The 23,479-nt window shown below is 38.7% G+C and overlaps 2 protein-coding genes across 2 annotated transcripts; one reads left to right on the top strand and one right to left on the bottom strand.

The window, feature by feature from the left end:
- Nucleotides 1–7,493: 7,493 nt before the first annotated feature.
- TRIM72 (tripartite motif containing 72) lies at nt 7,494–21,304 on the bottom strand. Its single transcript, XM_023497321.2, has 7 exons — nt 21,170–21,304; nt 19,590–19,993; nt 13,622–13,717; nt 13,166–13,396; nt 12,526–12,548; nt 11,799–11,917; nt 7,494–8,195 (listed from the first exon to the last, which is right to left on the bottom strand). Exons 2-7 carry the CDS (start codon nt 19,983–19,985, stop codon nt 7,630–7,632), a joined length of 1,431 nt encoding a protein of 476 aa, XP_023353089.1. The 5' UTR covers nt 19,986–19,993; nt 21,170–21,304; the 3' UTR covers nt 7,494–7,629.
- Nucleotides 15,168–17,888, top strand: PYDC1 (pyrin domain containing 1). Its single transcript, XM_012542682.3, has 2 exons — nt 15,168–15,539; nt 17,567–17,888. The coding sequence occupies exons 1-2, from the start codon at nt 15,266–15,268 to the stop codon at nt 17,596–17,598; spliced, it is 306 nt and encodes a 101-aa protein (XP_012398136.1). The 5' UTR covers nt 15,168–15,265; the 3' UTR covers nt 17,599–17,888.
- Nucleotides 21,305–23,479: the final 2,175 nt, after the last annotated feature.

Here is a 23,479-nt window from a genome sequence, read left to right as displayed (position 1 = left end):
CTTTTGATCATTTATCATTTGGGGCATGGCTCTTATTTTTTATAAATTCGATTCAGTTCCCTGTATGTTTAAGAGATGAGGGCTTATCAGAGAAACTTGCTTCGAAATTAATTTTACAATTACTATGGCTAACTGTATTTTCCTCTATTTATTCTCTCTCTCCTTTCACTTTGTCCCTCCTCAAAAGTGTTTTGGTAATGACTACTCCCTTCACCAATTTGCCTTCTCTTATCACCCTTCCCCACTTCCCATATTACATTCCCCTCCTAACTTTTTTGGAGTGTAAGAAAGATTTCTATACCCCTATTGAGTGTGTATATTATTTCTTCTTTGTGCCCATTCCGATAAGAGAAATGTTTACTGTCTTCCCCTCTCCTCTCCCTCTTCCATTCCACTGTAAAAGCTTTTTTGCCCCCTTTTTATGTTAGATAAATTGCTTCATAATTCCTTCAGTTATTATCCAGTTTCTGAACACAATATTTTGCATCCAGTTCCATGTTATCACAATTTATCCTACTCTAGACTTTTTTGTGCACATGCATTTTCTTCTTTTTTTCTGTCAATATCTTTAAAATATAGATCTTTTAATAGAATCTTTGGATCAAAGTATATAACCCAGTTAGCATTTTTTCTTGCATGATTCCAAATTGTTTTACAGAATTGTTGAACCAGGAGGCAAAGCAAAGATGGCAGAGAAAAGGCAGGAACTCACTTGAGCTTTCCCCCAAAGGCATCTGAATACCTTTTATATAATATCCCAAAATATTTTGAGCAGTAGAACCCACAAAAAGATGGGGTGAAACAATTTTCCAGCCAAAGACAACTTAGAAGGTTAGCAAAAAAAGTCTATCACACTAGGATAAGAGTAGAATGCAGTCCAATATAGGCTAAGCTAGTGCACACTAGGTCCCAGCAAACCTTAGGAGCAACTGAGTCAGCCGTGGGCTTTGTCCAGAGCTCCTAGCCCATAGATGGTAAGAAGGTCAAGCAAGCTGTCAGAAAGAAATTATGAGGGTTTCTTTGCTAGCACTGAGTCAAGACTCTGTTGTTCTGTCCATACAGTGATCCTAAATATAGGCCTGGCTGGCATTCCCAGGGTGAGGAGGAGTGCTAGCACACCACAGTTTGCAATCACAGTGGAGCTGAGACCTTCCTCACAGTTCAGGACAGAAAAGAGTGCCTGTGGTCTCTCACAGATCAGAACTCAGGGCAGGAGAATAGTAAACACACTTTTCCTTGGATTATACCACCTTGAAAGAATTGAAAACATACAGGTCTGTAGAAGTATCTCTGAAAACAGCTGCACAACTTGCCTGAAGCTTCCATAGTACACCTTCCTCCCTGGAAGAAGAGCCTTATATTAACAAAGAGTTAAAAGGCAATTACTAGGCTGGGGGGAATGAGCAAACAACAGAAAAGGATTCTGACCATAGAAAGTTACTATGATTACAAAAAAGGTCAAAACATACACTCAAAAGATAACAAAGTCAGTACTCCTACATCCAAAATCTCCAAGAAAAATATGAATTAGGGCATCTAGGTGGTGCAGTGGATACAGCACCAGCTCTGAAGTCAGGAGGACCTCAGTTCAAATCTGGCCTCAGACACTTAATACTTCCTAGCTTTGGACCCCAGACAAGTCACTTAACTCCAATTGCCTCAGAAAAAAAGAAAAAAGAAAAAAAAAAAGAAAAAGAAAAGAAAAGAAATATGAATCAATTTCAGGCCATGGAAGAGCTCAAACAGAAAAGTAGAAAAAAAATGGGATGAGAAATGAGAATGATATAAGAAAATCATGAAAAACAAGTCAACAGCTTAGTAAAAGAGACACAAAAATACTGAAGAAAATAACACCTTAAAACAGAGTAGGCCAAATGGTGAAGGAAGTAGAAAAAGCCACTGAGGAGAAGAATTCCTTAAAAAGCAGAATTGGCTATATTGAAAAATAATCCACTGAAAAAAAATGCCTTTAAAAGTATAACTTGACAAATGTAAAAAGAGGTATAAAAGCTCACTGAAGAAAATAATTCCTTTAAAGTTAGAATTGATCAAGTGGAAGCCAATGATTTCAACAAACATCAACAAACAGTAAAACAAAATCAAAAGAATGAAGAAGTAGCAGACAATTTGAAAGGAGACATTGGAAAAGTCAATGACCTAGAAAATAGATTTAAAAGAGATAATTTTAAAATTACTTAACTATCTGAAAGCCATGATCAAAAAAAAAGAAAGAAAGAAAAAAAGAACCTTGACATCATCCTTCAAGAAATTATCAAGGAAAATTGCCCTGATATTCTGCAACTAAAAGGTAAAAAAGAAATTGAAAGAATCCACAGATTACCTCCTACAAGAGGTCCCAGAATGAAAACTCCTTGAAATATTATAGCCAAATTCTAGAGCTCCCAAAGCAAGGAGAAAATATTGCAAGTAGCCAGAAAGAAATAATTCAAGCATCACGGAGTCACAGTCAGGATAACATAAGATTTAGCAGCTTCTACATTAAAGGATTAGAGAATTTGAAATTATAATATTCTGAAAGGCAAAGGAGTTAGGAGTACAACCAAGAATTATCTAGCCAGCAAAATTAAGTATATTCCTTCAAGAGGGAAAAAAAGAATATTTTATGAAATGAAGGACTTTAAAGCATTTCTGATGAAAAAACCAGAGCTGAATAGAAAATTTGACTTTCTAACATGACTCAATAGAAACATAAAAAGTTAGGCAAGAAAGGGAAATCAAAAGGGATTATTATTATTAATATTATTATATAATATTATTATATTATAATTAACTTTTTTATATTCCAGAATGGTTGTACCAATTCATAGCCCCACTAGTAGTAAATTAGTGTGCATGACCTAAAATTCTGTAGTGAAGTCACCCTTTTCTGCAATAAAGTTTAAGAACAAGAAATAAAATTGTTACAAGAAAGAGGAATATCCTATTTTCATAGCCATATAAAAAATTGCTAATCACAAATGTATTAAACAAATGTGATTATGTCCAGAAGTAGGCATATTAATATGAATGCCCAGAGAGTTCATCAATTTATATTTTTTAAAAATTGCAAGTTTAATGAAGATGGTAAAAGAAGTTAAAAATAAATATTATAGCAATTGTGAAAGACATCAAGCTAATTTATGACTGGTAAGTTCTTGAAATGGTCTAACCATCATGGAAATTAATTTGGAATTATATAAGAAGAAAATATTAAATTTTACCAAAAAGTAAATGCTAAATAGTAAATGTAGTAATAAAAGTAGCTACTATATAAATGTTTATATATATTGGATTTATGATATATTTTAACATGTTTACCATATATTGGATTGCTTGCCATCTAGGGGAGGGGGTAAAGGGAAGGAGGAGAAAATCTGAAACACAAAGCTATGCAAGAGTCAATGTTGTCAAATTATCCATGCATATTTTTTGAAAATAAAAAGCTTTTAAACATTTTTTAAAAATAAAATAACTGTAGATAATATAAACTATTTGGGAGTCTATCTGCCAAGACAAAATCAGGAACTATATAAACACAATTATAAAACACTTCTGTATTTTTAAAAAGATAATAAAAATTAAATACTTTCATTCCTGGTATTATACCCCATAAAATAAAGAACAGATAGAAAAGGCTCATCATGTCTCAAAATATTGGTAGCATCATTTTTAAATAAAAAGATGGAAATAAATTATGTGACTAATGATTATGATATGGCCAAAGAAGCAAGGTTATAAGGAATGAGCCTAAATATGATATATAAGAGAGAGAACTGAACTTAAAGCTAGGAAAACAAGGGTTAGAGTCTTATCTATGGACATATACTATGTGACTTTAGATCATTTTATCTATAAGGGTCCCAAGAAACCATCTTATGCAACTGATACTCTCTTTTGGTAGAGGGAATTTCCCTAATGGGAACTCCTCACATTAATGAAATCACAGGTCTACTACTAGACAAGTTTTAATTGAATACCTACTATGTGCCAGGCACTGTGTGAAGATCTGAGAATACAAAGAAAGGCCAAAAGAACAATGATAACAACAAAACTAGTCCCTATGATATGTACAAACAAACTATATAGAGATAAATATGAAATAACAGGAACAAGGTACTAGCATTAAGGAAACTTAGAAAGGTTTTTTGTAAAAAGATGGGATTTTATATGTCTGAAATTTGAAGAAAGCTAGGGAAGACAGGAGGCAAAGGTGAGAAGGGCATTTTAAGGCATTTTAAGCTTAGGGCAACAACCAATAAAAATGCCCGACAAATGTCTTATTGTGTTCAAGTGCAGCAAGGAGACTAGTGTTTCTGGATTGTAGAGTTGTAGAGGGAAGTAGATAAAGGGATTAAAAAGGAGGGAGCAAGTTTTAAAGGACAGAGTATTTCATGTTTGATCCTAGAGAAAACAGGGGGCCACTAAGAGTTTATTGAATCAGTTTGTAATTCAGGAAGATTGATTAGAAAGCTAAGCAGATGCTAGATCTATAGCCTAAAGACATAAAAAGGGAGGAAGGGAGAAGGACTTATTTGTACAAACATATTTTACAGCTGTTATTTTTGTGGTGGCTAAGAAAGTCAAAGGGATGCTCATTAGTTGGAGAATGGCTAAACAAGTTGTGATAGATGATTGTGATGGCATATTATTGTACTATAAGAAATGAAAAACAGAATGATTTTTAGAAAAACCTGGAAAGAATTACATGAACTAATGTAAAGGAAAACAAACAGCCAGGAGGATATTGTATTATACACAGAAATAGCAATATAATGATCCCAAACAATTCCAAAGGACTAATGATGAAGCATGCTATTTACCTCTAGAGAAAGAACTGATATTGGCATGCTATTTTTCAATTTCTTTCTTTTATTCAAGTCTTTTTATACAAAATGACTAAAATGGAAATTTCCCCCTATTTTAAAACATTATTACTTAAAGTTTTGAATTTCAAATTTTCTTCTTCCTCTCCCCACCCCAGATGGTAAGCAATCAGATGTGGCATTATGTAAAACATTTCCATAATGTTTAACTTGATTGTACATGAATACCCTATATGTGATTCTTTACCATCTGGGGGTGAATGAGGGGAGAGGGGGAGAAAGGGAAGGATGGAATTTGGAACTAAAAAAAAAACTCAAAATTAAAAATTGTTTTAATATTTAATTGAGGGAGAATTTTACATATGTATGTATTCATGTGTAAAGAAAGCTGAGTGGAGAATAGATTGGAGTGGGGAGAGACTTGAGGCAGGAAGACCAATCAGAAGGCTATTGAAATAAGGTGATGAGATCCTGTACCAGTAAGTAACAGTGGCACTGCAGATAAGTATGTGTATGTGTGTATGTGTGTGTATGTGTATATATATATATACATATATATATACATATATACATGTATATATATATGTATATATATATATATATATATATATATATATATATATATATATATATATGAAATATTACTCTGAAGGTAAAAAAGAGAGGATTTGGAAAGAGACTGGATATATGGAGTGAATAAGAATGAGGAGTTGAAGATGACACCCAGATTGCGATTGAGCAATTGGGAGGTTGGTGATACCTTTGACAATGATAGGAAAGTTAAGAAGAGGGGAAGCTTTGGTGAGAAAAAATGTAAGTTTGATTTTGGATATGTTAAATTTGAGATGTCTACCAGACTTCCATTTGAGATATCCCTATAGTCAGTCAGTTGGAAATGCAAGACTGGAGATCAGGAGAGAGATTAGGTTTAGAGATTAGGTTTAGTTCAGTAGATCATCAATAGTGAGACCACTAGATGGAACAGCAGATAGAGCACTGGCCCTGGAGGCAAAGGAGGAGGTAATCGATGTGATGTCAGTGATAAAAGGATTGCATAAAAGAGATCTGTGTGGGTGGAGAAACTCCAGAAAGCAGATTTTGTGTCAATTCAATTCAGTTCAGCAAACATTCATTCAATTAAATATTTATTAAATGACTACTAGATTTGATGGTCTGGATAGTCAAGTTATATGTGTATATGTATGCATGTCCATCCACACATACATATATATATGTACATCTGTGTATATATAAACAAATAAGATAACCTTGCTTTCAGGGAGTTTACAACTTTAGTGTTATCTCAGTGTCACTTCATCTCTGAGATCTTCAGTTCCCTCATTGATATAATAAAAATTTTGGACTAGATAAATCCCACATTCTATTCTATAATCTCATAACCTAATGAAGGGAATATGTCCACAAATAATTATAATACAAAGAAGAATGAGATAAATGCAGAGAAGCTAGGGGTAAGATTCAACGAGTTATAAAAGGGATGAGATTTGTTCACTCATTTCTGTCTATCAGGAAATAGGAAGTACATTACAAACATGGTCTAAATGAGTCTAAATTAAGGCATGGGAAAGCATATGATGAAAATGGAGACCAGAGTTAGAAAGTGGAGTCACTTTCGGGAAGAAAAAGAGTTCAGCTTTGGGCATGTCGAATGCAAAGTAAACAAAGAGATGCCATGTAGATGGTGGTTGTCAAAAAGGAGCTGGAGCTCTGAGGAGTCTTGTCACTTAGGAAAGTCTTCCATAGAGTGATATGTAGATTAAGGACTCATTTACCCAGAGGCAATAGTCAAAATTGTGGGTGGTGGATTAGTTCACTTGAAATTGGACACAGGGAAAAAAGCTGAGAATAAGTGTCTCAATAGGGGAGGAAGAAAAGATGTACTCAGAGAAATAGAAGGAAAACTGGTGGAGTGAAATATTATAAAATTGAGTGGGACTGAATGGAGAGGCATAGATAAATATCAGCCTAGATTCAAGCATTTCTCCTTGAAGAACACACTTGTCTCCAGATACATTTAAGATTTCTGTTACTTGTATATAATTTCTCCCTTAATTTATCCTCTTTTGTATTCCTTCCTTTTTCTTCTTCTTGTTCATTTTTTTCTTTCCTTTAAAGTTTTAAGAATTCTTGTAGCTGTGAGAACAGCAGGATTGGTAGGATACTACTATAAATTATGTCTGTACATTACATATAAATCTACTGGAGGAATGTTCTGACAGGCTGGGGAACGCTTTGGCTCAAGTGGATGATTTGTCCATAAAGGAATCTCCTTCCCATGTTTCTATTTTTCTATTTTTACAATTGTATCTTTAACTAGTAGAGTTTTCTTCAAGAAAAATTGCAGCTATGGATAGTGATTTCAATAGTTTTTTTTAAATTTAAGTGAGTCGTTCAAATGAATTTTATATGGTCTGTTTTTTTTTTATATTTAGATTTAGACAGATTTTCCAAAGGCACCATCATTCTTGCTGTCTTTGTATATTTTTGTCTTTGTACATGTAATCTCCCCCCTCTCCCATTAAAATATAAACTCCTCTAGGGCAAGGACTATTTCATTTATTCTTTGCATCCCCATCAACTCAGCCCTAGGCAAATCCATTCCTCTGTCAAATTCACTTCTCATCCCTCTTTCAGAAATTCAGACGCGGGACAAGTCACAAACTTGGGTCTCTTTATTGGCCAGGACTTCAAACCTTAGAACCGCTCACTCACTGCTACTTTATGCTGCTTAGCACACAGTAAGTACTGAATAAAATGCTTACTGATTGGCAGACTGTGGCCCTCACTACTCCCCGTCTGGTCCCAGCAGCAGCAGGGGCTGTATATTCTTGCCCTTGTCGTGCCAGCAGACATCGAAGAAAGGGTAGACGGGGCCAGGAAGGCGCTCGTGAAAGGAGTGGAGAGGGACCAGGTTGTCGGGATCGCTACAATCATAGAAACTGAAGATCCCGTCCCGGAAGCTGAGATAAAGGCCAATCCTCGAAGGTCGCCCTTCCACCTGGAGCGCCTTGGGATCCTTGCTCTCCACATGGGCCTCATACACTTTCCCTTCTCGCAACCCCAGCATCCAGATGCCCTGCGAGGGGACGGGGTGCAGCTTCCCCCGACGGCTGACCTCGGCGGAGATCAGCCCTAGTCCCCAGCGGGGTTTGTCGCCCACCTCTACCTCCCAGTAATGCTCCCCCTCCGACAATTGCTGCTTGGCCACCAGGGCCACCGCTTTGTCAAATTGCTGCGGGTCATCCCCCGCTGGCGGAGCTTTCTGCTCCACGCACTCCACCCGCCGGCCCGATGGGGATACTAGCAGGCTGGGATGGGCAGTGGCTGGATCAAAGGTGAAACCTCCCGGGGCTGCAAAGGCAATGAGAAAGAGGGTCAAGTGAGAAGGAGAGAAGACATATCCAAGCCTTTGAATAGGGCATCCACCACTTCCCTAGTTCTCGGTGCTTTCTCCCAGCTATCGCTTTTCTCTTAGTGTCTAACTCTATAAAAAGAGAGTTTGGATTAGTAAAAGTCTTTCCAGATCTATATCCATGATCTTTTATAGAATCACAGATCTGGAATGGACCTAAAACATTCTGAAGCCATCCACTTCTCCATCTTACATTTTCAGTGTCCTCCGTTGCCCACCTGCCACCACTTTACCTAAGAAGGGAATACAGCTAGGATGGAAAGCTGAAGGACAAATAGAAAAAAAAAAAAAATACAACATTCTGATTCAAGGCTCTCTGGGGGCAGTACTGCACCAGAAGTACCTTCCCTTCCCCCAATAAATAAATGCTTGTTGATTGATTCAGGAACATCTGGGTTTTAATTTTGGGGCAGAAATTTGCTGTGTAATCTAGAGCAAATCACACAAACTCTATAAACCTGATTATGTTCAATGTTAATATTGAAATAATAATAGAATCTACTTCACAGGTTTATTTTAAGGATCAAATGAAATGAAGAAATTCCTCTATCAAGGCAATTTACTATTTTATTTTCAATTAAATCTTGGAGAGCTGCCTAGATCACTGAGAGGTTGATTAGTGTAGAGTCATTCAGTCAGTATGTTTCAGAGGCAGGACTTTTAACAGAGGTCTTCTGGGTATTCAGATATAATAATATCTCTTCCCAAGCTTGGAGTGTATGAATAAGACCCTCTTCACTGGTGGAGAAAATAGGCCACTAGAGAGACCTCCATCCTTCATACTTCAAGAACACTCTTGTTTCTATATTCTCTTTGAAGAATGATTGGGGGAGAGAGTGAGGGGACGGATGGAACACAGAAAGAACAAACCGGAAATCAGAGGCACCTTGAGGAGCCAGAATTCCCTTACACATCTACCTTTCAAAGTCTATTCTCTCTCCCCAAAATCTCTCCCTGAAAAATTCCAGAACTATTGGTGTCCTCTTTCAAAGCAGGAAGAAACAGGGGACAAATTATCATTCTCTCCACCAATGAAGTTGTTATTTAGTCTTTTTTCTTTTAGTCATGTGACCCATCTGAGTTTTTCTTGGCAAAGATACTGTTAATGATTTGCCATTTTCTTCTCCAGATCATTTTATAGATGAGACAAACAGTGTTAAGCGAACAGGTCACACAGCTAAATGTCTGAGTTCACATCTGAATTCAAGATGAATAAGAATTATTAGATCTAGCAATCATTTCACCATACCACCTAGCTGTCTTTTACAAATAAATCAAGTTTTAGAACCTGGGTTACATAAAATTCATTGAAAAACCTAAAATACTACATAAATTATTATCATTATTATTACAGCAATTATTACTGTTATCTAACTGCTTTAATTATTGGACATTTCTCCCATGTATTGAAATCTAGGAGGAGCATTTGAGTTGGGCCTTAGAGGGGTAGATAGCATTTTTTCCAGTGGAGATAGCATAGACTTATTCTAGGTAAAGAACTTTGGTATTTGGAGGATAATAATTATCCTTGTCTTCATCATTATCATTATTGCTAATATTTATATAACATTTTAAGATTTGAAACTTTATGCTTTATATATCTTTTCTCACATTAACCTCATAATAACCCTGAGAGGTAAGTGCTATTTGTTTCCATTTTACAGATGAACAAACTGAGACTGGTTAAATGTTGATCATATCTAGCAAGTCTCTGAAGGATTTGAACTCAGGTTTTCCTAACCCCAGGGCCAGACCTCTAGCTACTCTACCACCTATTTTCCCATGAGATTTGTGATTTCATCAGTGTGGTTATTCTCTGTAGAATGCTAGTTTTTTGGAGGACCTGAGTTTAAATCCAGCTTCAGACATTTGACAATTACTATCTACATGACTTTGGGAAAGTTATTTAACCCCAATTTGCATCACAAAAAAAAGAAAAAGAAAAAAATGATTTAGGTCTTTTTTTTTTTTCTTCCGTGCCTTGTGGGCGTTTGTGATTCTGCCTGGATTCTCTCTCACTTGGCTTCCCTGGCATTTTTTAAGTAACAGCTAAAATCTCACTTTCTACAAGCTGCCATTTCCAGATCTTCTTAATGTTAGTACTTTCATTATGTGATTACCTCCAATTTATCCTATATTTATCTTGTTTGTGCATAGTTGTTTATACATTGTCTCTTCCATTAGATTGTAAACTTCTTGAAAAAAAGGACTTTCTTATCTTTTTTATCCCCCAAACTTAGCATAGTTCTGGCATATAATAGATGCTTGATAAATGTTTATTGTCTGACCTGTGGATCTCTTAGACTAAAATTTTTTAATGAATAAACAAAAAATATATTTAACTTATATTGGATTATTTGCTCTGCTGTGTCAGAGGGAGAAGGAGATGGTTTTGCAAAGGTGAATATTGAAAACTATCTTTGCATGTATTTTGAAAAATAAAAAGCTATTATAAAAAGATTATAAAGGAAACTTGTTATATTGAAATATGTATAAATTAAAAACAAAAGCAGTTCACACTACCTCTTGTTTTGAAAGCTTTACACAGGAGGGTTTCTTTTCACTTGATACCTCAGGGATGCCAGTGTGGTATTCAGATTCTTATTTCCTATTCTTAATACATGACTATCCTATCTTCCCTCCAGTTATAAGCTTCCTCAATAATTTCACTTTTGGCACTCAAGTCAAAATTAGCAATATCCTACAGATAGTGCTGTACCACTTGTGTATTTTTATTACCCTTTGTGTTATCTTTTGGAAATCACAGCATGTTGTGATATGTAATAATACCGTTTCAGTAGGAGAAAATTGTTGTACAAAAAGGTGGTTTTCATAGCTTGGGGGCACTTTAAGACCAATTAGAAGCATTGTAAAATTATCTCAAGGTGACCCTGCAATTCTGGGTTTGGATGGACACTATTGTCTATCTATAGTGTCTAGCTTGATAGGTTAATTTGACTAACTGCCCATCCAGTTGGCTACCATAGTCTGGTTCCACGAGTTTGTCAGTCATTTTGTTTTTTCAATGTGTATGATTAGACTAATTTCTGTGACAATGCTGTAGATTTCACTGAAAAGATTTATGGGACTTAATTTTAAAATAAATAAAAATTTATTTAATGAATCCATTTGTTGGGTTTATTTCTTCTAGACTGGCAGCACAGGGCATTAGGTCAGGAGAGGGGCACTGAAAGGGAGTAAATCATACAAAAAGGAGAAGGAGCCCCTTGGACAAACTTTGAATAACTTCCCAGTTTTATTTGGAATCCATCCAGCTAACTTTAGCCTCTGATTCCCCAGATTGCCTTGTATTATTTTCTAATTGCTTTAGGTATAGTCCCCAGGAAGACTGAATCCTTAGAAGGTAGTTACCAGCATTTACCTTGTCATGTTTTTCCCATACTGCCTAGCATATTACTGGGCGTGAGACAGGGACTCAATAAAAATTTAGTGACTCGAATTGAAATGGATTGAGCAGCTGCAGATAAGAGGTCAGTTTGAAAGTTACACTGGTACCCCTGAGAGTAGTCAGTTGTCCATACCTGGCATCAAGGCTCGGAACATTTTCCTCCAGACCTGGAATTTGAAGTCATCAGAAATAATGGGTAGCTGGATGTCCAATCTAGCAGCTGGGGGGGACTCTGCTAGAATCTTCTGCAACCTGAAGAGATGCAAAGGATAGAGGAAAATGGAGTGTATAGGTCTGGAGTTTGCAGAGGCTAAGCTGAGCTTTCTAGGCATGGAAGGGGAAGACCACAAAATAAATACCACATTTTCTTGACTTTAGAAGAGAAGTATCAGTGAGCATGGGACTGGATGTTTTGAGTGCTCCAGAAGCCTAGGTGGGTCAGGACAGAGAATCTAAGCAATATGATACAAATGCTGTCCAGAAAAGGAAATGCTGAATAGGGAATTGGGTTTTAGAAAGAACTGTGTCAGGGTCAATTCAATAGCTATAAGCTTGTGTGTGTAGAGGAAAGGGAGAAATGCAAAAATGATGATCATCCACACGAAGGGGTTTATAGAGATGTAAAAGTTGAGGAGTTGAGATAGAACAAAAAGCATTGTCAATTTGTTGAGGAGATTTCAATAAGCTTTATGAGTTTATCAGAAACTCTGTGTGTGTGTGTGTGTGAGTGCGTGTGTGTGTGTGTGTGTGTGTGTGTGTGTGTGTGTGTGTGTAGGCAACAAGACTCAGTGTTGGTGATGGAAAGGATTAGATTTTTCAGGGAGAACAACCAGACCTTGATTGTACCGGGTAAGCCTTACCTGCTGATCACCAGACAATATTTCTAGAGAGAGAGAATAAGAGAAAAGACACAGAAAAGTGAATTAGAAACCAAAAGACAGTAGGAAGGGAGCAGTTAAAGGAAGAATCAGTTGATAAGAAGAAAATTAATACTGCTTCTCTTGGTTCTAAACTCTTATGCCTTTGAGGATCAAAGAGCTAGGCCTGGATTAGCAGAGCCCAGGAAAGAAATCCAAAGAGCTTAAGTAAACATGGTAGATCAAAAAGCGATTTATAGGTTGATTAGAAGAAATTAAGAAGCTCAGTTGTAGAAGCAACAGTGCAGGATGAGCAGAAATCAGGAAACTTGGGATCCATCCATTTCTGCAATTTAATGTGTAGTACATAGAAAGCACTTGATAAATGCTTTTTTTCATTCCATTATTCATGTTTTCATTCACTGGTTACATGACCATGGCCAAGACACTTCTCCATTTTGGGTATTTGTCCCTCTTTATAAAATAAGGGAATTACATTAAATAATGTCTAAGGTTCCTTTAAGCTCTAACATTATATAAATCTAGGATATCTTGAGGATCTATCTAGAAGCCTGAGGGGTTGGAAAAAAGCTTATTAGGGAAGAATGAAGGTAGGATCTGGGAAATTTGGGACAGCTCTCACCCTCAGGAATTCTGTTTGGGGCTGATCAGTGACTTCATCCAACACCTTCTCCATCTGCTGAAGTTGATCAAGGTAGGAAGTGACAATTCTGCGTTCAGCCTTTAGGGCTGTCCCTGCCTCTTCAGTCACTCGCTCTGCCTCTTTGCCCAGTGAAGATTCCAATGCTTTCAGAAAGGCTCTAAACACACCAAGCTGCTCTGTCACAGCCCTCTGGAACTGTCGTACTGTCTCCTGGGAGATGAGGGATGGGAAAGGAGAGTTGAGAAAGATGAAGCCCCCAGACCTCAGCTCACCCACACCCCAATCCCAGGTATTTAGTACCAGGCTCTCCTTCTAGAATGTAAGCCCATTTCATACTACAAGTATCTGTCCCCCAACTGTCAGCTCACCATCTATCCACCTCTGTGGATGATTCCCTGCCAGCCCCATATCTCTAAACTCTAAACTCTCACTTACCTCTACCTCAGCCAGTTGCCGATCCAATAGGGCCACCGTTTTTTCTTTGCGCATGCAGGCCTCCTGTAGCTGCAGCCTCTGTTGTGGGAGCTGTTTCTGTGGAAAAGGTAGAGAAGTGGAGATGCTTAGAGGAAAGGAAGGTATCAGGAAAGAGAAAAGGGCCAGGAGACAGGAGGATAAAAGCAAGGGGAACCAGAGGCAATGATGCAGTTACATCCATTTTCATTGAAAGGAAGATGTGGATCCTGTCTTCAATTCCAGTCCTTTGTTAGGCTATTCAATTCCTAGCTCAAATCCCATCTCCTCTATAAAGCCTTCCTGGCTAGCAGGGATTGTTCCCTCTCCAAGTCCTTATATACTACTTCTTGTATAAGTGCTTATATAGCATTTGGAATTTTTCCAACATCCTCTCTGGCATTGGAAGCCACCTTTGCATAAATGCCATGGAATTAATTTACAGGAAAGTCATACGAGGGCAGTAGATTTCTGAATCTCCTGATTAGTTCTGTTTAGATCAATCAATAGATATCAATTGCTTCCTTATTTTATGTCTGTCCTCCCCTCCCCAAAGTTTCATTCTGCCATTCATTCCCAGTCCTTTTCCCCTCCCAGCTTAACCTTGACAGTTGAAGGGGAAACTGGAACAAAGTTGGACAGAGAAATACATGTGTGCAGACAGATGTGTGGCAAAATCCCTCTCTCAGATTCTCCCAAAACCTCAAATTGGAAGTGTCCTTGCTTGGTTCAGAGGAAAGAGAACTAACTGGTATTTTCATGAGAAGACCTGGATCCATCCAAGTGCTTTACATCCCTGAACAGCTTAGTTCAACCTCAAACCTGTAGTTTTCTTCATGTACCATCCAGATACTATTTGCACAAATTTATTTCACAGAGCTGTTGTGAAGAAAATGCTTCTGTCAGGTAAATCATATAAAAGTGAGCAGAAATTGGTATCATCTTTAAATAATATGTATCAGATATGGACTGTAAACCTGGTTCCTATTTTTGAGGGCTCTATAATAAAATTCAGCCTGTCCTTATTTCTTGAGAGTCAGGGTGAAGAACTGGGCTGAGGAGATCAGACTATGTGTCTGGCACTGTGCTAAGGGCTAAAACATATATAGTTAGAGAGAGAGAGAGAGACACACACACACACACACACACAGAGAGAGAGAGAGAGAGAGAGAGAGAGAGAGAGAGAGAGAGAGAGAGAAAGAGAGAGAGCCCTCTCACTTTTCTCTTTCTGCTAAGGCAGTTGGGGTTGTGACAGTCACACAGCTAGGAAGTATTAAGTTTCGGAGGTCGGTTTTGAACTCAGGTCCTCCTGACTTTAGGGCCAGTATCTATCCACTGTGCCACCTAACTATCCCCAATCCTCCCACTTTTCAAGAAATATCCGGAAGCCCAGTCTTCCAGAACCCCATTCTAAAAATCTTCTGAACCCTTCTCCCTCCAGACTCCAGCATCCCCAAGGGACTTCCTCCTTCACACTGACACAGATATCTTCCTCCTCCTCTTCCTCTTTCTCCTCCTCCTCCTTTTCTTAGTCTTCTTCCTCTTTATTTCCTGGTACCTGAGGTGCCTGTCTAGTACACAGCAGGCACATTTGCGAACTGACAGTCTGACCACTGAGTGTGGTGAGCCATGGTGCAGGCCCATGACCTCATCTTACAGGCTCTAGAGAACCTGAACGAAGATGAGTTCAAGAAGTTCAAACACAAGCTGTGGACTTGGCCACTGAGGGAAGGCTTCAACCACATCCCCCGGGGGATCTTGCAGTCCATGGACCGCTTGGACCTGTCTGACAAGATCATCAGTCACTACTTACCGGGCTACGGGATAGAGCTGACTGTGGAAGTGCTCCTGGATATGGGCATGCGGGAAGAGGCTGTCAGACTACAGAAAGCGGCAGAATCTAGTGAGTTTTCTGATCTAAGGCTTCCTTCTGCTTCTTATATCCTGTACTCTTAGTGTCTGAGAATTCAGACCTTAACCATAAATCTCCCCATGCTTCCTTCTACTAGAATCTGTGTCCTTCCTCCAGCTTCCATACAGTTTCCTGCCCCCAGATGCCCGGCTCCTGCAGTTTCGGGCCATTTCTTTTCCTCAAGCTTCCTCAACCCCCCCCCCCCCCCCCCAGCCATGTTATCCACTGTAAGAAGTCCTCTAAGACCCAGAGAAAGCTTCATCCTGGGGAGGTTAGAAGATAAGAGTCATTTCCTCACTTCCCTTTCTCATTACAGGGTGAGGGTTGAAGCTGATTAGCAGCTACTTAGCACCCCACGGGTAAGTAATATAAGTGAAAAGTTCCTACTGTATACCTGGGACATTGTGTGGGAGTGGGAAGCCAGGGAATGCGGAATCTGGCACTCCAGAGCACAAAATAAATCTAGATAATCTAGCCTCAGAAACAATACAGAGGCAGTGTATTGGCACTTGTTTGATATTGAAAGGCAGGCTGACCCTATAGGGTCATTCAAAACCAAAGGGGAGCATTTCGGCTGATTAGCTAGATTCATTCAGAAAAGGTTCCTAAGGAGGTAGAGTTTGAGCTAAAATGGATGTATGCTGGGAAAATCCCAGGGGCCTGACACTTGCCTAAACCTGATCTTCCTTTCTAAAAGAGGAAGATTCTTTAGAAGGAGTTTTTATGGAACATACCTTAAACAAGAAATGATAATGTGAAAAATACTGAAAAATTGGGTTTCCACAGAGTGTTGCAAGCTTTGAGGTGGTGAAGAATAGTGGGCGGACCAAGAGGTTTTCAGAATGTGAGAGGCTAAGGAAGGTTGAGATTCCACAGAACAATTGTTTCAGTTTCTCAGAAGCTTCCAGCAAACAAGGACTTGGGAAGTTAGGAAGTCACAGGTGGATTCAGCTAATCAGAAAGAATTTCAGTTTTGAGAAAACCACAAGCTTAAAATAGTAGCTGATCCAATCCATACTTGAGGTAAGTGATTTGATTTGACCAAGTTACTATTAAGTAATTAGACTTACTAGTCTAATTGAGTATTAAACAATACACCCTGTAGAAGGAGTTTTCTGCCATTTTTGAGCATGAGATATATGGAGAAGAAAAGGGAGCATATTTAGGGGGAAACATAAAATGGGCATCAGATAGTAAATGGGAAGGGAATGGACCCATTTGGTCTCTGAAGGGAGGGGCTGCACCAAACTAACAAAGCTTCTCCTGCTTCCATGCTCAGGGGTCCCTCTTCCTGAAAAGGAACACAGTCACTTCTGGCCAGAAACTTTAAGAAGACTCCTTAAGATTCTTCTTTAATAAAATTTCCTGGATATCTGAGAGTATTTCTAACAATAATAATCATTCACATTTACATAAACTCTTCAAATCTACAAAACACCTCACAACAATAAGACTAGATAGATATCTCCATTTTATAGATAAACAAACTGAGGCTTAAATTCTCACAGGTAAAATTTGAACTCAATTTGTCACAATTCTAAATCTGATGCTCCATCTACTTTTCTTTATTACCTCCCATTACCAGCCCATCTGGGGCTAGGATGGATTATGGAGGGCTGAAGATTAGTACTTTAGACTTTACTCTGGAGACAATGGGAAGCCAGCCATTAAATGGGGAGCCATTATGATGATACAAGGAGGGGACCTAGAATAGAGTGAAATTTTATAGCTGGAAAGCTCAGCTGAGACTTTTGCAATAGTTTAGTTTGGAGGTGGTGGGGATCTAAGTTAAGGGAGTGGCAATGAGCACCAGGAAAAGGGGATAGATATAATTCGGAAATGCAATCAACAGGGATTTGTGATAGAAGGAAGGACCTCTCCTAATCAAGGACTGCAAGGGATAGGAAAATAGAAAAATATGCCCACTTTTTTCATGACAGTCAATATTTTATTCTGTTACTGCTTCCCCAACTAGTTACCTTCTCAACTGGTTTCTCTTATTTCCTCTTGTCTCCTAGGACCATATATATCATGGACCAGGGCTGATTGATCTTCATCACTGGACTCATAAAAGCAGACCAATGAATCCTGATTGAAGACATCACCAACCCTAATTTGAAACTCTTCAGTTTTATGGAAGCCTGGGTTTTCATCTACTAGAACATCTTTCAGGGCAGACTTTCAGTCACTGAAACTAAGGGGCTTCTTATTGTTTCCCAATCCTCCTCTGGGCTCCATCTCTCCCCACAAAGTCAGCTTTTGTGCCAGACATCTTGGCTGTCTCCTTATTCCCACCCCCCAGGCCCACCCATTTGGGCATATATTTTTATACATTCAAATCCGCCAAAATCTCGCTGCCTTTGTGCTTATTTATAGACATATTTACATATATTTGACACTATGAGTATTTTATCATTTACATGTATGTATACATGCATGTGAACTACATGGGGAAATATTCATGCATGTGTGTGTGTACTATCTCCTCCATATCTACCATAGTATACAGGTTTAACCAAAAAAACAACTTCCTATGTTTATGATCCCAAGATATGATTCTTTGAAAAATGGCCAAAGTCCCACCTGGAGTCTCACCCATCTGCTCCTTTCACTTACACTTAACTCTACCTTTGATACAAAGCCATGCCTTTGATACTAGTTTTCCAATCCCCACACTTTCCTCTTCTCACAGAAACCCTTTGTTTGTATATATGTGGTAGCAGAGAATTTAGTCTAACTGGAAGCACCTTGATAAAGTTGACTTTTCTTAAACCCAGTTTGAGGCTCAACTCTGACTGGAAGAGGAGGTACTTTAGGGTTATATGCATCAGGATAGACCTCAGAGATTTTTAAAATGTTTCCTCTCTGTCAAGGAAGCCATGGCAAAGAGAGAGTACAGTAAGAAGGCACAATTCAGGTTCTTCTGGAATTCATAATAAGCCCTCAGACACAGAAAATTCTTGTGCCAAATCAAATTCTTTTGACAATCTAAATTTTTTTGCCCAGAATTTTCTACCTAACACTCTTCCTTTTTCCTTTTCCACCAAGAACACCATACTCATTCATCTCTGGTTCATCTCATTCACTCATCCTCATGGGAAGCTGAGGAATAAAATAAAATATAAATAAAAGAAAAAAAATAAAGTTCTATTAAATAATTTGAGGAATTTTGTTCAATTGTTTTAGCCATGTCGGACCCTTCATGACTCTACTTTGGGGTTCTCTTGACAAAGACACTGGAGTGGCTTGCCATTTCCTTCTCCAGCTCATTTTACCGATAAAGAAACTGAGGCAAACAGGATTAAGTGACTTGCTCTGGTCACAAGTTAGTATCTAAGGCTGAATTTGAACTCAGGTGTTCATTGTGACATTTGGCTACCCAAATAATTTGATGAATATATAAGTTCTGTTCCTCAAACTCAGATTCAAAACTACTTCTTAATAGTCCAGCAATTCCTATGACATTTACTAATATGCTCAAATTCTTATAATGTCTACAATGGCCCTGACCTTGAGTTTCAATGCTTATACCATCAGATTCTTCTCTCTAACTTCAGCCATAGCTCTCTCCTTTTTGTTCACATGATTTCCTGGTCACCAATAAGGATAGTTCTTGTAATTGTTTGGTGGTGGGGTGGAGGGGAGGGTAAAAAGATAAAATACTTTACCCCAAATCCTGAAGGTTAGTCAGACAGTCAGACCCTCTTCTCTACCATGCTTTCTGCTTTGTCATCTTTCCAACACACTCTCTATTCTCCCTCCATCTCCAGGTTAATCCTGAGGCAATGTGTCCAAACTGAAACCTCAACCACCCTCCTAAAATGAAAATTGTCTTTTAGATTTCAGGAATTCCTTTCAGCATTCAGGACCTGCTAGCAAATATACCTCATCCAAAGGCCTCTGGAAATAATCCCCTTCATATCCATTCCAAAATCTCTAGATTTTGTATGTACTATTAGGGAAAATACTTCTCTCTGGACCAACCATAAGGTGGTACGAATTGGTCAGCAGCAGGAATGGGACCCTCATTGGAATCAATACCTTCATTCTTTGGTGGGCTTCAGCAGCAGTGACCACACTGTGACCTCGATGCTTGCCCAGACTGGCACAGACTCCACATATCAGTGCTCGGTCCTGCTCACAGTAGACACTCAGGGGGTCCAGATGTTCCTCACAATGGCCCTGTGGCACCTGAGCCAGGCTCTCCACTAACCGTGCCAGCTGTTGGTTGGTACTAAGCCCATCAGGTTTTGTGGGTGCCTGGCAAGAAGGGCAGAGCACGGTCCCAGCCTGAGGATCTGAGGCCAGGCGAAGCAGGCAGTTACGGCAGAAGCTGTGGCCGCACTCAGCTGTGATGGGTGCATCAAAGAGCTTGAGACAGAGTGGGCAGGACAAATCCTGGTACATGCCCTGCATCAGGGCAGGAGCACTCGACATGATGAGACCTGAGGGCAAATAAAGAAGGAAGGAGTTAGAAGTGCTTCTTGAGACAAATGCCAGCATTTCTTGAGTATCCAGTTAAGATTTAAGCATTCTTTTCTCCCAAATCAAACCCAGACATCCCCACCATCTCATTCCCTTCCCTGTCTAATCAGATAGAACATTGGGTCAAGAGGCAGGAAGAACTGAGTTCAAATCTCTGGACAGTGTGATCCCAAATAAGTCAGTTAACTTCTGCCTTAGTTTCCTCAACTTTAAAATGGGGATAATAATAGCCCCGTTCTCCAAGAGTTGTTATGGAGGATCAAATGAGATATTTGTAAAGTACATTGCACTTGGCATATAGTAGTGGTTTAAGAAATGCTCATTTCCTTCCTTCTTTTCTATGTTCCCATCTCCCTAGCTCAGATCAGAATATACTCATTACCTCAACATAAAAATATCTGAGTGTTCCCAGCTGAATCCTAGCAAGGACCTAGTTGTCCCCACAACTTAGAGCCAGAGAACTCTGTCTGCCCAGACCAGATCCCAGCAATCAGATGATATTAACTTAGAAGCAGACATCAGTGTTCCCCCAGCAAGATTTAGAAATCCCCATCCCCCATGAAAGCATGAGGCCAGAAGCAGATACAAGTTCTATAAATAGTTCTAACAGATGTACCACAATCCAAAGAGGGAGAAAGAAAATACCACAGGCCACCACCCCAGAGGACTCAGTTTAGAATCAGGGGTCTTACACCCATGAAAGAACCCAGTCTTCCTGCTGTCCTCTTTGTCTTCCTCTCCACTACCCCAAGACCCAAAATTATAGACCTCCTAGTCCTACCACCTATTCTTTTTGGAAAACTTACGTCCTTCGGGGAACCTCACTTAAATTTTTCAAGTGTTTTCATATCCTAAGGTCTTCCCTCACCTACAGACGAGGGACTTTTCAATAACCCTGTCCTATCACAGATCCCAGAGTTTTTGACCATCCTGTCCTCAGGCCCTGTTTCCTCCAATCTTCAAAACTCTTACTTCTTCCCTCTTTCCCTCTGTCATACCTTTCTCAAAACTCAGACTCCCTAGTCCTTTCTTCTCTACTCCTTTTTATTTTGAAGAAAGGATCTCTTCCCTCTTTGTTTTCACCCCTTACTCTCTCCCCTTATCCCCAATGGGAATAGAATGAAAGAATGTCTTACCAAAATGTGGGGTCTTTGCCTGAGGTCAAAGTTGTGAGATAGAGATAGGAAAGGGGACTCAAGAGCTTGGAGTCACTGTGACCCAAAGTGAGTGTCCCAGCCCAACTCCTCTCTGACTTTACTGGAACTCAGAGTGATATTTATATATCTCAGCCTGTTACATCCCATCAGCCCAACTAGATCTAAATATGGGTTGTGATGGGGGATTGGGGGCGTGGTGTCACATGGCAGAGTCATCTGTCAGGCCTGAAGAATTCTCCTGGAATTAGCCATCTCCCCTCTGTACCCACCCCCAGCCCTAAATATCCTACCATCTCTACTCTCAGGATAGCCCAGAAGCAGGCTCAATCCAGAATCTGCCCCGGTGTATTGCAGAGCCAAGTCTTAAAATTCCAGCCTAGAATACAACCAAAATCCCAGTTGTCTCACAGAATCATAGCATCTAAATTGGAAGGAACCTCAGAGACCATCCAGTCCAACCCATACTTAAGCAAGGACTCCTTCTACAGCATACACAATAAATAGTTATCTAGTCATCTTATATCTTTTTTAATATCATTTTTTATTTTTATCTTTCAATTTCAAATTCTCCCCTTCTGCCTCTTCTTCTCCCACACTCTCCCACTAATGGCAGTTAAATGGTACAGTGAATAGAGTGATAAGTCTGGAGTCTGTCCAAATCTGACCTTGTTAGCTATGTGACTCATTTAATGTCTTTGTCACAGTCCTCAACTGTAAAATGGGGATCATAATAACACCTACCTCCTAGGCTTGTTGTAGGATCAAATAAGATAATATCTGTAAAGTGATCAACATAGTGCCTGGCATATTTTATTGTTTGATCATTTTTCAGTCATTTCTGACTCTTTGTGACCCATTTGGGGTTTTCTTGGGAAAGACACTGGAGTAGTTTGCCATTTCCTTCTCTAAATAATTTTACAGATGAGGAAACTGAGGCAAACAGGATTAAGTGACTTGCCCAGTATCAAACAGCTAATTAAATGTCTGAAGATGGATTTACACTTAGCAAAATCAGTCTTCTGATTCCAGGCCAGAGTTATATTCACTGTACGATCTAACAATTTGGCCCATAGTAGGAACTTAATAAATGCCTGTTCCCTTCCCATTGAGAAAGCAAAAAAAGAAACCAGAACCTGTAACAAATATTTATAGTTATGTCAGATATATACATATATAATACATATACAGATACATATGTGTGTATGCCTCATCTGCACTCTGACTTCATCCCTGATCTAATATAGAAATTGACCCTTCCATATAACTTATATGTACACTGGTTTATATGCTGTCTCTCCTATTAGGCTATAAAGTCTTGAAAGGAAGGACTGACCGTTATTTTACCTCTTTGTTTTTCCAGTGCTTAGCCCAGTACACTTAAGAAGCACTTGATAAGCAAAGTGGGGATCCACCACTGCCATAGCAAGCCATCCCACATTCAGATATCTCTAAATAGCAGGAAGTTGGGGGGGTTTTTTGTTTTGTTTTTTTAATTACAAGGCTAAATCTGCCTGTTCATAGCTTCCATCGATTGTGCTCAAGTCATGATTCTACTTGTAGTCACTTCAAGACAAAAATAACTTAGTACACATTTATACAATCATACAAATAAAATTAAAACTAATTAAACAGAAGAACTGTTTGGGTCTTGAGTTACAAATAGGACATTCAATAATATTTCTCTTCATTTCTCTTCTGTTCTTTTTTCTTCTGACTTGTAACTTTCTCTCACTGTCTCCTTTTGAGACTTTCCCTTAAATTATTTCCCCAAAGGAGACCCTTGTGGTCAAAGAATTATTTCAAACCTTCAAATCAACAGGGAAATATACATGTAACAGCTTCTATCCTATTCCAGAATATGAAGCCACAGATTTTATCAGGGCATTTTCTCATAGGGAGATCAAAAGTAAATGCTGAGAAGAAGAAAATTTGGTTGGTTGGAGGATTAGTGAGAGTTGTTTAGGTAGATGGTTTGTCTCTGAGTCAAAGTTTTGGTTGCTTCTAAATAGAAACCAGTTATCCCTGAATTGTTATTTGTTCTTCTCTGAGATAGGATGATACCACCTTTGGTAGTATCCTCACTATTCCCTAAGGATTATTCATAGGTTCTCCTTTAGCAGGTACATGTCAGTCAATAAGCATTTTTATGAGAAAATATAATATCTATTAGAAGCAACTGCAAGATACCAGACAAAAAGTTTTTCTTTTAAAATAGGAATAGAAAGAAAAAATCATTTTGGGTACATTAAAAAAAAAAAAAACTAACTCGGAATCAAGGTGTCTCTAATA

The sequence above is a fragment of the Sarcophilus harrisii genome, chromosome 1, assembly GCF_902635505.1.
Source record: "Sarcophilus harrisii chromosome 1, mSarHar1.11, whole genome shotgun sequence".
Taxonomy (NCBI): Eukaryota; Metazoa; Chordata; class Mammalia; order Dasyuromorphia; family Dasyuridae; genus Sarcophilus; species Sarcophilus harrisii.
Note: the sequence above shows the minus strand (reverse complement) of the source record. Positions and strands in the feature narration are given on the sequence as shown.

Excerpts from the sequence above, each read along its gene's own strand:
- PYDC1 (XM_012542682.3), top strand. The coding sequence starts at position 15,266 with ATGGTGCAGGCCCATGACCTCATCTTACAGGCTCTAGAGAACCTGAAC. Across the intron at positions 15,540-17,566 it reads ACAGAAAGCGGCAGAATCTA|GACCATATATATCATGGACC; the intron begins GTGAGTTTTCTG and ends CTTGTCTCCTAG.
- TRIM72 (XM_023497321.2), bottom strand. The coding sequence starts at position 19,985 with ATGTCGAGTGCTCCTGCCCTGATGCAGGGCATGTACCAGGATTTGTCC. Across the intron at positions 13,718-19,589 it reads AAGCCCACCAAAGAATGAAG|AAACAGCTCCCACAACAGAG; the intron begins GTATTGATTCCA and ends CCTTTTCCACAG. Across the intron at positions 8,196-11,798 it reads GTTCCGAGCCTTGATGCCAG|CCCCGGGAGGTTTCACCTTT; the intron begins GTATGGACAACT and ends TTGCCTTTGCAG.